A 16,166-nucleotide genomic window follows, 5' to 3' on the forward strand; every position below is an offset into this window, starting at 1 on the left:
AAATAGAATTAGGCTTAGCCAAGAGTTAGATGAGTTACAGTTCTACAAAATTAATTATGTATCATCTTGCAACATACACGATAACTTCTGGAATGCCATCCTTAAAAAAAAAAAACGGCCAAGTTGTAAACCAAAAATCACTCAGTTTTCAACAGATTGTACTGTGACAATTAAAGTCACCCAAACTAATAATTAAATAATACAAATATCCCTTAACTACTCTATACCAGTTTTCATCACTTGATCTCAAAACATACTCAAAGGAGATAAGAATCACAGGCAGTTTCATATCCTACCTAGTTCTTTGGCTGCACTCTTTAAGAAGGACTGCATTTTTTCTTCCAGTTCATTCATCTTCTCTCTTAATTCTGTCAAATTAGGATCAAAAGAAGCCTTGACAAGAAATTCATGATTCTCCACCTAGGGAAGAATAACAAGAAAAAATTCGTATGAACATAAGCAGTAAAAAAACCTAATCACCTCCCTGATCATAGACAGTGAAATGAATTTACTTAATCATTTATTCAATTTATTTTTAATATGTATAATTTTGTAATGCAATGCTGTTTGTGATAATTGGTGTCTGATTCAACTACAAAACAAATACATCTCAAACACCTGTTTTCCCAAATAAGGTACTTTATACAAGATACTTATACAAAAATCTGCCAATTTAATAGACTTTACTTTGAAATGGAGTCTGCACGTTTATTTGCACACAAATAACTGAGCAGTAGGCAGGGAAAAAAGGGAAGTCAAGAGGAAATAAAATTGTTATGTACATAATCTGCATGTCAGTCTGGACTTATACATCTAATCAAGACAGAGTGTAAAAGGATGGGGAGCTTCAGAACAAGAAATCTTTGGAAACAGAAGTTTCTGAAACAGTAATTCATCCCAAAGCTCACTCAGGAGACTACAGAAGAAGCCTACACAGTATCACCAAAAATCCTACCCATTGTCAACCCAGTTATCTTGAGTTGAAAAGCATACACATTTCCTTCCAAGCTAAACATTTTCAGAGGCACAGATGAAATAAATTGTATTTCATCTTTTTCCTCTCTTTTTCCCATGCTTCCACTGCCAGGTGTGTGTTTCTGATGACCTTACAAGCCTCCAGTTGAATTCACAAGCACAACTTGTAACTGCTAAATAAAAGAAACTCAACTTTTAATATACAAACTTTTACAATCAACAAAATATTAGCACTGTTGTCCAACATGGAACATAAGCACTGGCTTTCATATTAGTAATATATTTAATCTAATTAAGTTTCAAAAACTCAAACCAATCTGCAAAGATGTACACAAAGCAGCTGCAAAAACTTTGCAAATACTCTGCAAAACACACTGAAACAAAATGGTGGTTTACATATAATTTCACTTTTACCCACAAGTATATGTTAGCAAGAGGAGGAGGAAGAGGAAAGGGAGGTTCACAGTTCCTTTACTCCTTCCCAGACAACAAAAGTGTCACTCCAGAAAGCACTGAGCAACAGGAACTGTAACTGCAAGAACCACCACATATATCTTGTTCTACTAAGCACAAGAAGCACTTCAAATCTGCTGTGCATCAAAACAACTGTAAAAGCATTAGACTGAAGACTCCCAGGTTTTGCAGCAACTTGGAACAAAGACCTGGGAATCCAATCTGGACAGGAAAGCCACAGGGCTTATACATTTCGAATTTGAAATGGAGGGAGAAGTAAATTATCATATGAAGAAACTGCATAGCATACTGTATATTCAAAGGATCGCTACTTTATTCTGAGAATGATCTTCTCCCAACAGATAATTTGATCTTCCACAGAAGTTGCATCATGGAAAACTGAACCATTGGTGCTTATCTTCTCTGTGTGATTACCAGCACTGCAAGGCATTATACTCAGCCTGCCATTTTGGTTCCAGTCATGTTGCGTGCAAACACACTGCAGTGGCAAAGTTCTCTTGCTTTACCAGAGATGTAGACTCCACAAAATAATGGATTATGAGATTTTAGAGGACCATCTTGAAACCTGGAGGTGTTAAAGGGATACGAACAAATTCATGCCCTGTTCTGTCCTTGTTGATAGGCCTGTTCCTCCCAATCCCTTAATAATTCTGCTAAAAGAACAGCAATGAACATTTATGACAGCATACAGCAGAAAAGACCATTGCTGGTTTTGTAGGGCAGATTCTGGATCTAATATAGAAACCAAAAATGCTGGGATGCAAATGCCATGCACGCCAGCCCTTGTCACAACTGGTTTCATGAGACGACCAAGGTTCACACTGAAATGAAAAGTAATTTTGTTTCACAGCTTCAAAGAATTATTTGAAGCCTGGAATAAACCGCAGAAATCCCATAACCTCAGAAGAAGAAAGGTATCATTCCCAAGGACCCATAACACTCTGGCAGCCCCAGCAAGGCCACCCAGCCTGGCTGTCAGTTCCAGCCTTCACCCAGACTGCCATGTCAGAGGCTGACCAGAACCAAAGCTGTGCCCGGCACTTCCACCCTTCAGGGCCTCCTTGCTGAAGGCAAGCTTCCATTTCACTACAAGCAAAGATCCATATGTGGCTAGAGCTTATAATGTGCAAAAAAGTCATGCTACTGCTCCACCCACCGCCCAGTCCAGCAGTCACGGGGATGGAGTTAATTTTCCTGTGCTCATTGCTAACTCCATTACGGCTCCAACACACTTGCGATGATAAATGAACCCAGAAGCTGCTAGTGCCCAAGAAATAAAACTTAAACTGCTGTGAAGTTTCACGACAGGAGCATTAAAAGTAAAATTACTTCAGCTTCTATTTACATTAATAGGCTAGGCTAGGGACTGTAGCAGTTCAAGAAGCAGTTCGCAGCAGACCAGGCACTCCAGCCCCAGGGTAAGTACCCAGTGGCTTTTCCAGGTGTAGATACCAAGTCTTTAGGGCATCCAGCAGTCTATATCCCATTACCTCAGCCTGAAAATCTGAATTTAAAAATGTGTAAGATCCAGGTTTGAAGACAGCTTCTAATCTATTGCATTACCCACCCCAACTATTATAGGGCAGCTCCTTCCTCATTCAGGCCTCATGAAGTAACCCTTAGCAGGTGACAAACAGAACTGCTTCATCTAACCACACTCTCCCAAGTGAAAGCCAAGCGTGATCAAGTGAATAGAAAGCATTTTAAAATTTAATTAAAAGTTCAGCTAAGCTGCTAAGGAAGTAAAATGATTATGGTTTACTAAAAATATTAAAAACTTGTGCTACTAATTAATATATAAAAACCATCAGGCACCCACAACTATATTACCCTCTAACGTTCTTCTCAAGCTGTGCTCCTCCTACAGCAGTATCTCAGATATAATTAGGTAAGTCACTTAAAGAAAATTTTTACTTTTCTCTTCCACAGCGCCAACAATCTGGCAGGACAAGCATTAACAGGAATGTGGTATTTGAGTTCTTGGTGCTTTGTACCTAATGAATCTACCATCAGTTATGGTCCAGTAAGACTACACCTCACCAGAAAAATGGAAGGAAATACCAGTGAACTCAACTCACTCTCCTCTCATCTCCCCAAAAGAAGAATAAAAACACTCATCACCATTGTGATATTTCACTGATATATTGATTACTGAAATGCACTTAAGTCTAAACTACAACTCAGTACTGCCTTAAATACAAACATTAAATTTGCCTCAGAAATTAAGGAATGCAACAGACATGCACAACATATTGGTCTGAACACTCTTGCTACCACCTTCACTCTATATATAACCTTTAACTGGCAGGAGTCATGCAAAGGGTTATCATGAAAGCAAGTCCTTTAACGCAATATGGATAAGCAGCAGCTAGACATTCCCTTTTGTTCTACTAAACACACTGCATTTTTTTAGAGTTCAGTTTTTGCTCAGAGCTACTCTGAAATGAATGTTCAAAGTATAAAATATTTAACGTGGTAAGTAGCAGGCTAACATCACATCATTGACAACACTTGCATACCTGCATATGTTTACTTACATGAAATAAGACCCAAGTGAGTCACATTTTCAAGAGGTGCTCAAATGAATGAGGTGACAGTAAATAATTTGCAGACTCTGGGACTATGTTGAGCTAGCTAGCTAATCTGAAAAACAAGTCCTTCTGTAAAGGGCTGTGCTCTTAATACTCAAACCAAAATACTATATACTGAAAGCACTAACAAACTTTGAAGTTGCCCTTACTTGAGGAGGAGGTTGGAGTAGATGGTTTTTCGAAGGCCCCTTATGATTCCATGAAAGACAGAAATGGAAGTGACAGTTTCTCAACTTTTATTACAGCTAGGTAAATGAATAACCACATCCCACACTTTCTGAACTTAGATGTTTCTTTTTATATTAGAATGGATTATTGACATAATTTAGTTGCTATGACAACCTGTCCTTCAACCACACTCAGAATAGAGCTGGGTATTTTGTTTGAACGCCCTAAAAATCTAAGAGGAATTTCAAGTCAAAGTTCAAGTTTTAGCATTCATATGGACAACATTTATTCTTCTGGTAAAACCAGTGTTGGCTTATCTAGAGCCATTTTCCAGTATCTTGAAGGTAAAAAAACCAAATCTGACACACTGGATTCTATGAGACTTGATTAAAAATAACTGACTTGTTATTCTGTTTAGAAGGACAACAAAACATTTTTAAAGTAGAAGCTGAAAAGAAATTTGAGGAGCTGGACTATGAAGGGTGAATGCTTAGAACAGCTGTTAGCTTTAAAGAAAACAGAGTACCAGGGCATACAAACTGCATCAACAGATGGTCTGTAACTAGTATAAAGCTATAAATTTCTTCATTAGCATATATCATAAATTGCAGCAATATGTCAATCAAACAGACTTTCCTTAAACAGTAAAATGCAGTGGATGAATGCATACACAATACAAAGAGATAAAATGCAGTGCTTCTGCCTTTGCAGAAAAATATGCACGTTCAAAATTTTAAAGCCATCGCAGTTTCAAAAGTTCCTTTTGCCCTTACTACCATGCTTGGCAGGTGGTTAGGTAGATCTCATACAGACTGACACAACAATCATAAAAGCCTCCCAAGTTTTCCAAAATGACTGAAACATCTTATGGAGAAAGGAACATTAAGTATGTTTCTAACCAAGCATGTACATTTCAAAATGAGTCTCCCCAATTCTCTAACAAATATAATAGGAAAAAACTCACTGAAAACCTTGGCATCGTCTCAACCAGTTAAGCAACAGTTCACGTTTTTGCCTGCATCCTAAGTGTCCAATGTTAAACAACAACAAATCACTCATTCATACTCATCCCTTCTCACTTCCACTACAGATTTAAGGAATATGAATGTTTCTTCCAGCTTTCTTTGGCCAATTTTTCCTCTGAAAAAAAATGCCAGTTTTCCCTTGCAAGCATAGTTCTATCACCAGTAATATTTTATAAGCAAGTGTAGACGAAAGGCTAAGATCATTGCAGTAGCTTTCTCTCTAGTGAGAAATGTGTCTTTACACTGGAAAGTAAAGTCAGTCTTTATACCTTAGTCAATCATTTTTCAGAGAGGCAAACTGCTAGTTATGAAGACTCAATCCCACCAAATAGAACCAAGTCTAATGAACTTGATAGAAACAGAGAAATATGTAATAAACATATTCTAGCTACATTCCAAATTTGAGATATACCACAATAATTTTGAAAATACAAAGAAGTAGAAGAGTGACAAAATAACCTCCCCACTTTTAATACTGGTGAGGTTTTTAAAAAATAGTTTCAGGTCCACAGCATCCAGGTACCCAAAGCATTTTTTCATTAGCTAGACAATTTCAGACAGTGGGTGAATATTCTCTTGATATTCAACTGCTATACTAATAACAGTCTTCATATATTCCACAGCTAAACTATCTCTAACTACTTAATATAGATGATCAATTAAATTTAGTGAGTGTAGAGCAGATTGCAAAGTTCAATAAGAAACTTTAATTGCTAAGTAAACCCCCTCCCACACACCAGCACATACCTTATCCATGTCCAATGTTGTTTCTATCATCTCCAGAAACTTTGAGAAATCAGAGTAGATATCATTAAGAGGTGTTATAAACACTGCCAACAACAACATCTGGTGAGCTCCTGTTAAGAACAAACAAGAATTATCATTCACAAAACCCCACAACTTTACTTCTCCAAGATGAACAGTATGACTATATAGCCAATTAATTTTTATTAAGATTGGTTATGATTATCTCACTGACACATGCATATCTTTTTCTAAAAATGGCATTATGCAATTTATATTCTGATTAAGCTTGTACCTATTCTGTCATCTTTGTTCATATTTGGTGGTATTAATTCCCTTCTAGTATGAGTAAAACTAGAGCCAACAGTTAGAAAGCAAACCTGCTGTCTGAACATTACACTTTTTACTAAAGCCATTTCGACCTTTTATGTGCAAGAACAGATATTCTACAGCAACCAGTTTTAAAGATACAAAGTGGAAGTCTCATCATCCACACTCAGTTTTAAATTTTTCTTAATTCAAAATTACAAAAAATTGGGAATGTTTGGTAGGCTACAATATGGACATCAATAGAAATTGAGGTGTATGGGTTTTGGGTTTGTTTTCCTTAAAATAAAGACCATCTACTCTAACCAGATCTTTATAGTCATTGATCTTTCCACTAAGCAAGAAGTCATCAAAATTAGTCTTTTCCAACATATTTCGTTAGCACAGATACTATGTAGCACCAAATATAACTGCATAGCACACATATTGCTTGGAAGTCCATAGAACATTGTAAGCATCAAACACAAAACGCAGTTCACAGTTAACTTAGCATGCACAGATATTGCCAATTTTGTGAAAGAAGTATTTTCTTCAGGCCTACAAAAAAGCACCTACCCAGCAGCCAGCTGTGAAAATGCTGTCAGTAAATGAATGTTTACATATTTGCAGCCACCTCAAGTTATGATTTAATCTCAGAAAGATTAGCATTATTGACTGATTTACACAAAATGCCTCAAAAAGAATCCCATGCTATGAGCATAAAATCGTTGGATTAAGTACAGAATTATGATATTTGCCTCCAATGTTTACAGGCAAGGCTTTACACATTAACAGAGAAACACAGAATTAAGCTCTGGCTATTCCAGAGCCTCCCAATTTCTTGCCAGACTATGGAAAAAGTCCGAATCTTTCTTAAAAAAAACTGCCATACAAATTTATCAAAGTCACACAGTGAGGACATGATTACCCAAGGGAATCTCTCTTCTTAGCCCTGTAACTCAAGAGGAAAAAGTTTGGTTTGTTTCCTTTTCCTCCTGTGCCTTTTTGCTTCCCCACTCTCCCAAGCTTTTAAAGTTAAAGCTCTTAACTGATTAGTATCTATTAACAAAGAAAAAAATTAGGTGTTGTTGAGAGATTATTGGACTTGTAAAAATGGAGTCTTCGGCTAACTAAAAATCTTCAAAACTAAGAGAGATCTGAAATAAGTTTATTCCAAATCTCTTGCTTGCTCTGTCACATTTTTTTTTCCCCTCCTTTAAGACACATCTAAACTAACCTAGAAAATAAAAGGAGACAGTAAAGAAGGAAGAGACTGAAGAGCAGAAAAGAAGTTTCACATCCATTCTTCAGAGTGAACTTAGCAGTTCCCAGTGCACCAGCTGACAGAGTGCATGGCACACAATGAAATGATCTTCAGTATTCTTGAATTAATGAAAAATGATTGTGCTTGAACTTAAAGTAGTGATTACAATTTTTTTTATTGAAAGGAGTAGGAAAGTTTCATGACACCATTTCATTGTTTAACTTTGAACAGTACATCTTCAGACACCATAGGAAGATGTCACATTCAAGAATTAGAAAATATTAATTTGTTAAGTAAATAAAATACTAATGTATTTACATATATTTATGATATGGTTCAAATTGATACATTACAAAATTGATTTACACTTTCAATCCAACTTCATATTCAGTATCCAACACCTGAAGGAAGTAAAACAGTGGAGTCAGTAAATACTGAGGATTTATAAAAGTTGCATGTGTATCCTTTTCTTGAAAGCGTAACACTTGGCATAAAGAGAATATGATCAAGAAACACCCTTGAAAAATTCTAAATTAAACTTCAACTTGTCTTGCACCTGCATTCACAAACTCATAAAAGATGCATAGTAAAAAAACTATTCTGCACCTACTCAACATTATCAGCATGTACGCTAACCATTGAGAGAAAGAATAATAGACCTATGTACCATCAAAAGCAGAGATGCATATTGATCACAAAGCCTATCTGCTTCCAGGTACAGTTTTTAATTTAATTTTTAATTTAAACCACCCTGAAGCGCAGATAAGCGCTTTATTATATGCATTAAAGACTTTACTATTAATATGGTTTAAACCGTTGTATAGAAATTAAAAATCAAGCACTAATCTTCAAACTTGTAACATTTATATAATTAGTTTGGCAGCAACCAGAAGTATGAAAACTGACACTATTCTATCAAGGGAAAACAGACACAACTCGACAACTAAATGCACTTAAACCAGCGACTTTGATGGTATAAAGTGTCTTAGAAAAAATTATGAGGAAAGAACAAGGAGCAAAATGGAAATTGGGATAAAATATAGTACAGGTTTACTAGAGGCAGATCATGTCTGTATAGCGCAACATCAGCTGAGATAACTGACTGTCTAACGCAAACGGAAATCTGTAGGCCTGATCTGGGCTCTTCTAAAGCATTCAATATGGTATCATATGCAATACTAAGATGAAATATTCATGATTAATACAATGATCAGAAGACTGATAAAGAGGAGATCACTGACTTGCAAAAGATGAATGAGCTGTAAGGACATCAGCAGTACAGTTCCTCCAGGGTTCATACAAGCATTTATCTTTTTAAGATGGGTGAATTAATAATATTGATGTACAAAAGAAGGCTGCTTATAAAATTCACTAATATAATCAATGTGGAAGATATCAGTAGATGAAATTGGAACAAAATAAATCAGAAACTCAACTAACTGACCTTGAAAACTGGACTAACTGAAATGAAGTAAAATTTAACAGTGAGTAAGATCATGCATTGATAGATAAACAAATTTCCACTATGAGTAGGGGAATAATCAGCTGGAAACGACAAAGGATGGGAGAAAGACAAATTCAATCACAACATGGTTATAACACACCAGTGCAACAGTCATGGAAAGACCAGTACTGGAACATGCCATAAGAGGCATTTCCAAAAGCAGTAAAGAGTGTTATTCAAGCCACTGTATATAATAGGGTAAAAATACACCTGGAACCCAGCACACAATTCCTGTATCCTGCATATTTACAGGCTTAAAATAAAGAATGTCAGTCTGAGATGGGAAGGAAGATGCCTCAGCAGCTTCTTGAAGACAGACATCTTGTAAGTACCTAGATTTTATGCCCCAGCAATTTGAGTAATGAACTGCTCCCTTTTGCCAACTATAGCAAAATGATTTGTTGACTCAGAGTCCTTTCCCATCTTACGCAGGTTTCTTATGTTTAAAAAAATAAAAAAGTCTTCTTCACTCATTACCCCCCGTCTTCAGCTTTCATCATCCATAAAAACAAGCATCTCAAAGCAATGCTTCATACTAAGGGAAAGGCAACCACTGCTGATCATTTTGCAATGTAGTTGCTGTATCTCCCCATAGCCATTCACAGGGAAAAGAAAGTTCTGAAACTGGCAGATAGTAAGAATTGTCAAAAAACTTTGTCTTTCCATCTCTTGACAAGTTAAAAGATTTTGTACAGTCTTAAAGAGGAAAATTATCAGATCCAGTCTGAATCAGTCACATACATTCAAAATTACCAGACCATTCCTGTACTTTAAACAAGGGTGTACAAGTACAAAGAAAAATAAAAATAACACATTTCACCTGTTTTAAATTATCTTAGATATACTGCTGATGAATGTCCTACTAAGGCCAACCAATTCATGTGAAAACAGCAAGAACCTTTCGCAGTCTATTAATTTTTCCATATGGTGAGCTTAGCAGTTCGTCTTAACACAGCTTGCTCCTCAAAACTTCTAAAAATGGAATTGTTTTCCTACCCCAATGTTATGACAGAGATACTCTGTTGATCCCAATGACAACTAATAGAAAAAGAAGTAAGACAGGAAGCAAGCATTTTGAACTAATACCTCATTTTAAGATGGAAATCCAAGAGCTCTATGTCAAGGCAAAACCAAGCAGAGTCTGTTTGGAAAAGCCAAAAGGACATGACTGAGCTAGCTAAAGCATGGCACAGCTCTTAAAAAAATTTATCTGCCAGTTTCTTACCAGTTTTAGAGTTTAACTGCTTTTGAAAATAACACAGCCAGCAACCAAAAAATAATTTAAGATTTTAGAAGATAAGTTTCATTACTCGAAGTCTTAAAACTACAGTACAGAAAAGTATAAGATACTGGGTAATATTACTGTCTACTCAAATACAGGAAAGAAAATATTTCTCTTTAAGGCTTTCATACTTGCATTATGCAAAGAGATTTTCAAACAAATTAATGGGCTTCTACAAAAATATGTTTTCTGACAGGCTAGGACCGCTATTGCTGTATTGAATCACCCCCCTGTTACACTGACACTATCTTACTCTGCATTTTCTTAGTAACACATAGAAAAGGAAAAGAAATAGTAACCTTTGTATTTTCTAGACTTGGCTGTCATAGCATCAAGCTTCCTACTAATGAAGATCAGAAGAGACCCTGCCATGATACTCTTATCAAATACAGGAGCATTACAATTTAAAAAAAAAAGCAAGCCATTCAAATTATACTGATAATGCTTAAACTGGTTTTTTTGTGTTTAATTACAACCCAAAGTGGAAAGTGTCTTCAAAAGGAACACAACAGTCCTGAACGGTGTCTTGTTTGTAAGATCCTAATGCACACACAATTGGTCCAGAATTCTTAGACACAAGTCAACATCAAAGGTTACCACACCATCACCCAACAGTTCAAGTATTTCAACTATACACTAATTGGAACACTTTTTCATGTAAAGATTTGGTTATGTTTAAGTATCTGATTAGCATTTCAGAATTTCAGCTCATTTCAAATTCAAATGTCTTTAAGCTTTATTCCTGCAACAGAACTATAGAGGAAAAAAGTAATCTTAGGAATTCTACACACTATTTCTTTGTATCATCAGAGTATTATAAAACATTGAAAATAGACAGGGGTAGCATTACCTTCATGTTTTTCTAGTGCTTGTACAACATTAGGCAGTTGATTAATAGCCTGATACATTCTGTAACAGTCCTGTAAGTTTGCTGCTTGTCTCTGAAATTTCTTTGCCAGCCGGTTAAGATCGGGGAAGCGACGTAAGAGATCTTCCTGAAGGCACTGACGTAGTTCTGGATCCACCACAAAAGCTTCAACCAAATTCAACCTAAATAAGTTCATAACAATAATTAGCATGGCATGGTCTATAATTCTTTTATGTCACTTAAAATGAAAATATTTATCTGACAGGTTCTATCTACCCTTTCTCTATGGCTATATACATTGGCCAACTTTTCTGATAAAAGAACTAATTAAACTAGGACAATGCACGAGCTGAGAAAGCAAGGATAGTTAGCCTATGCCATGCTTCGGTAGTTTTTAACAGTTGGAGTATCCAGTGAACAGCATTGGACTGAAACTTTCACACAAATGTTAAAATCTGCTCTGTAGGTATGCTGAAGCTCAGAAGCTACTTTGAGATGAATCCTTTCCCTGCACCATACAAAAAGTCATCCAGCAGTCTATGAAAGAACAGATACTAAAACTCACACTGTAGGAAAAAACCCACTCTTGGCAGCTGCCTGTGGTCAAGGTCAATACTGGCACTGTGCAGCTGTGCAACCCTGGATCACAGAAGCAGAATCCTTGAGGTTGGAAGGCACCTCTGGACATTGACTACTCCAACCCTTTTGCTCAAAGTAGGATCAGCGAGAGCCAGCTGTCCAGTCACATTTTGGGTATCTCCAAGGCTGGCCTCAGTACCCCTGGGATACATCACTAGTGGCTGGCCTCCAGATGGATTTGATGTCCCTGATCACAATCCTTTGAGCATGGCAGTTCAGCTAGTTTTCAGCCCACCTCACTGTCTACTTATCTAGTCCATACTTCACCAGATGTAACGGAAGACAGTGACAGAAGCTTGCTCAAGTCAAGATAAACAATATTCACTGCTCTCCCCTTATCCAACAACTGAGTCAATTTGTTGTAGAAGACTTTCAGGTTGGTCAGGCATGATCTTCCCTTTGTAAATCCATGCAAACTACTTCAAATCACCATCCTGCCCTGTAGAGTATTGCTAAATGTACTATTTGCTCAATCACCTTCCCAAGGATGAAGATGAGGCTGACCATCCTGTAATTCTCTGGATAGTCCTTTTTGCCCTACTTGAGGATTGCAAGAAAGCAAACGCCACTCCTACCTTCAGAAGTCTCCTCCAACCATCATGACCTTTCTGAGACAATCACAAGACTGATCCCACAATGTTCAGTTTGTTTAAATGTTTGCTAATCTGGTCCTCCTCTAATGAGGTTGTGTCTTTGCTCCAGACTTTGCCACTGGTTTCAGGTGCTTGGGATTCCTGAAGGCAAATCTTACCAGTAAAGACCATTGTGAAGAGTTGTGTAAAAAAGAGGTGTGAGAAGTCTTGTCGGGGTCTCCTCACCCTCACTCAAGAGCTGCATTCAAACTAAGGCATTTGTCCTTGGTTCTCACCTGAGCTATGCTACAGCCATACCTGTGCCTGGCCATGCACCCCACTGATCCAGACCGTGGCCCATTGTCTTCCTTGCTTCACCTCAGATCATCACTATAGACTTGCCTGGAGGCCCAGACTGTTGGCCAAACCTGGTTACTGCCACCAGATATAACTTGTTTGCCTCAGGCAAAGTGCTGGGGGACTATGCCCTTATCAATGAGGGTAACTGTCTCTACCTGCCTTGTTATGACCACTGACTCCCAGCTTGCCTTTCCTTCAGCCTGTCGTTGCTGCTCCTCCCTGACATTTGTTTGGTTTGTTTTGTTTTTTTAACAGTGAAATAAATATTTTTTTAAGTGCTGCAAGCAAGCATAAATCTCAATGAGAAGTGACAGAGCATTAAATCATATTTTCCCCACTAGAACGCAGGCAAACTTTCATACATTTCTTGCTTTCTTTTTTGCATCAGTTAACATCGCCATCTTTACATATTTTGCATTACTTTGCATTCACAGTTAAACAAAGAAGTCAGGTATTGTTTATTTTGGAACACCAGAGAGGTCAGTGTTCCTTGGTCACACTTCAGAAATATGAAGGAAGAACTCTGCCCCCTTCAGAAACCTCCACACATGATATACTGTGTTGATTTCTGGTTAATCACATTAACGTGCTATCTATCAATAGCCTGGCTTCAGCAGGGAAGTTAATCTCATTTAGAGACATGCAAGCAGAGAAAGGACAGCTTTCACCACATTATTTCCACTGTTTTGCTTACTGGCAGAAAAATGCATCAGGTTCAATAACAGGAACATGTGCATTTGCAAACTGCGTTAGAAATGACAAATTTTTTACATTACACCATGCAGTGTTCTGCAGAAAGTGCTAGACACTGGAAACGGTACGCAGAGGTTAACATGGTACACTGCCTCAGCTAATTAGTAAAGACAGTCACTCAAGAAACACACAAGACACACACCCCTGTATATAAAAAATTTGGAAGGCATGAACCTTCTGCATTATACCTAACAAAGTCAATGAAAAAGACAAGAGAATAATCCTACCTCTACATTTATCCATTCAACTATTGCCTGAAATAAGTTTAAAGACTGACATTACTGACGCCTAATGGTGCTTTATTGCCAAGAAAGTTAGGAAACATGGAGAATCTCTAAAAGATACATTAAAGTTTTAGCATGCATACAGAGCTTGTGAGAAGTAGACAGGAATATACTAAAGATACCCACTGCAAGAACACAGAACAAGATTTGTGTAATAAGTGTCATAATAGCCAAATAATTTCCAATTCTGATCCCTGATGGTGTTTCTGAGTGCAGTTTCTAGCTTTCAGGCTTCTGTCAAATGGTTCAGAGGAATAACAAGAATTACATTATCTTGTCCCAACAGATACATTGCTATGTTTATTAAAAACCCCTACAATCTACCCAGCAGACCTGACTTATGACTCACATCACAATCTGTTTTCTCAAAAGCACAAGCAGCAACTGGTGACCAAACACATTTTGTAATGACCAGATTTTTTTAATAGTAAAAAAACAACAACAAAAAAGATACCTGATGCAACTACTTAACATCCTAAATATAAGCCCACTAACCAGATGTCTGCCTACCTTCCCCAGGGGATTACAGAAGGAAGAAGTCCCATCTGCAGGTCTTGCCCTCAAAGTATCTTCTCCCTCTACCAGAGCTTATTGAAACTAGGGGCAGTATCTGCCAACTTGTTCTTCTTCAGAGGAACAAAGTAACTTCATCATTTTTATTCATGTAATCTGGAAACAATTCCTTTGGCTAAAACAAGACAGGATTCACTGAAAACTTGTCCATAAAGCTTACCCATGTGTTCTTACTGTTACCTTGATCTTTAGCAGTTACGGTCATGTCAAACACACATGAGGTTGTACTCTTCTGATGTTATGTCCTCCCACTTCCCAGGAGATATGCAAGATTTGTAAACCTATTCATTACTTCTCAATTATGAAAATAACACCACACATCAATCCATAAAGAGGCAGTAGTTGCAAATACCTTCAAGTTTTATTACCTGCCATATTGCATGAAGTTCTGGATTAAAATACCCTTTCTTCACTTAAAAGAAGTACTAGGAAGAAAGCAAGACATATTTGGAGTTTTTATCCAATTATAAAAGTGAATTTTAATCTAGAAAAATACTACTCTTGCCTGGGGTAGGAAACCAGGTTTTGGTGGTTTTATCCAACCTGCTTAAGCTACAGACTACTCCATGATTTCCACATTAAAATTTCCATTATAAGACTATTTTTTCTGATTCTGATGATCGATCTCAGACATGTAAAAATGTGCAAAATTCAGGTTTGTCCTCTATATTAGATCCCACCTTGCCCTCTGATAGCTTGTGTTTAAAGCCAGAGCATTTAGTTTCTCTTCCAAGAGGTCCTTACACAATCAATAATACTGGCATATGTATATATACACACACATGGAATCACTTCCTGAAACTTACTAAATTTTGCACTTGTAAAAGACCAGCAGCAATAGTTTCTACAATGCCACCGTACCTTATCTTTAAAACCCAACTGCACAGAGACTTGCCTTCAACCTGACACACAGATGCCCAACACCCTTTCTGACTCCATGTAAAGATCTGTAAGGCACAGGCAGATCACATTAATTCTTTCTATACACATTGCTTTATACTTACTCTCATTAAAATCCAAACTATCCCTGTTCTAATCAGTCAGCCTGTTTTGGTTTTCCTTAAAAGTTTGGTCCTTACTTGTGTCTCCTATAGAAGTGTCAGTACCTTACTAGCCAGCTGCTATTTTGATCATTAGAGAATATCTCAAGCGCAGCTTCTGGATTCTTGAGCTTACATTTGCCAAGATTAAAACCTTTTTTTTTTGGCTTGTGCCTTTTACACAAACCAACCTTTCACTTTCATCCCATGACTCCCTCAGCTTGTTCAACAGCCTCTTGGATAAGAACTTGTCAAAGGTGTTTTGAAAGCTCTAATTTATTCTTTTTTTTTTTCTTTGTCCACAACAATGACAAGTTCAAAGACTTCTCAGATCAACATGACACAGTTTTTCCCTGCCAAAACCATGCTAATTAGACTAACATCTCATGACCTTCCTAGTACTGTTCTACCTTCCCTCCTGCCTATATTTGCCAACCACGAATATAAGGCTGACAGGTTTGTGTTCATGCCACACTTTGCATAACAATTTCCTGTATGGTAGCAATACATACAAAGTTGCTGAATAGAAAGGGCTACATTAAGATAATGCAACTATAAGCCATGCCTAATGGTCACAAATAATAATAAATCAAGTGACAGGTTGTTTTTAGTACAAAGCTTGACTGAGGAAACAAAAAATGAAAATACAAAACAAAACAAAAAAATCTAAGAAAGTGTAATCAAACAACAGCTGACAAGACTGGATAACTTGTTTCTGCCACACAGCCAAAAGGGGAAAGAAAA

At 37.1% G+C, this 16,166-nt stretch overlaps 1 protein-coding gene across 2 annotated transcripts in view; it reads right to left on the reverse strand.

The window, feature by feature from the left end:
- MSH2 (mutS homolog 2) overlaps positions 1–16,166 on the reverse strand; it is a 55,874-nt gene that overhangs the window by 16,782 nt on the left and 22,926 nt on the right. For both annotated transcript variants that reach the window (XM_074817698.1, XM_074817699.1), the window contains 3 exons: positions 11,184–11,383; positions 5,981–6,090; positions 297–420 (listed from right to left, as the gene is read on the reverse strand). In XM_074817698.1, the coding sequence (XP_074673799.1) occupies positions 297–420; positions 5,981–6,090; positions 11,184–11,383 (434 nt within the window). The remainder of the gene's footprint in view (positions 1–296; positions 421–5,980; positions 6,091–11,183; positions 11,384–16,166) is intronic.

The sequence above is a fragment of the Strix aluco genome, chromosome 3 (assembly GCF_031877795.1).
Source record: "Strix aluco isolate bStrAlu1 chromosome 3, bStrAlu1.hap1, whole genome shotgun sequence".
NCBI classification, from domain to species: domain Eukaryota; kingdom Metazoa; phylum Chordata; class Aves; order Strigiformes; family Strigidae; genus Strix; species Strix aluco.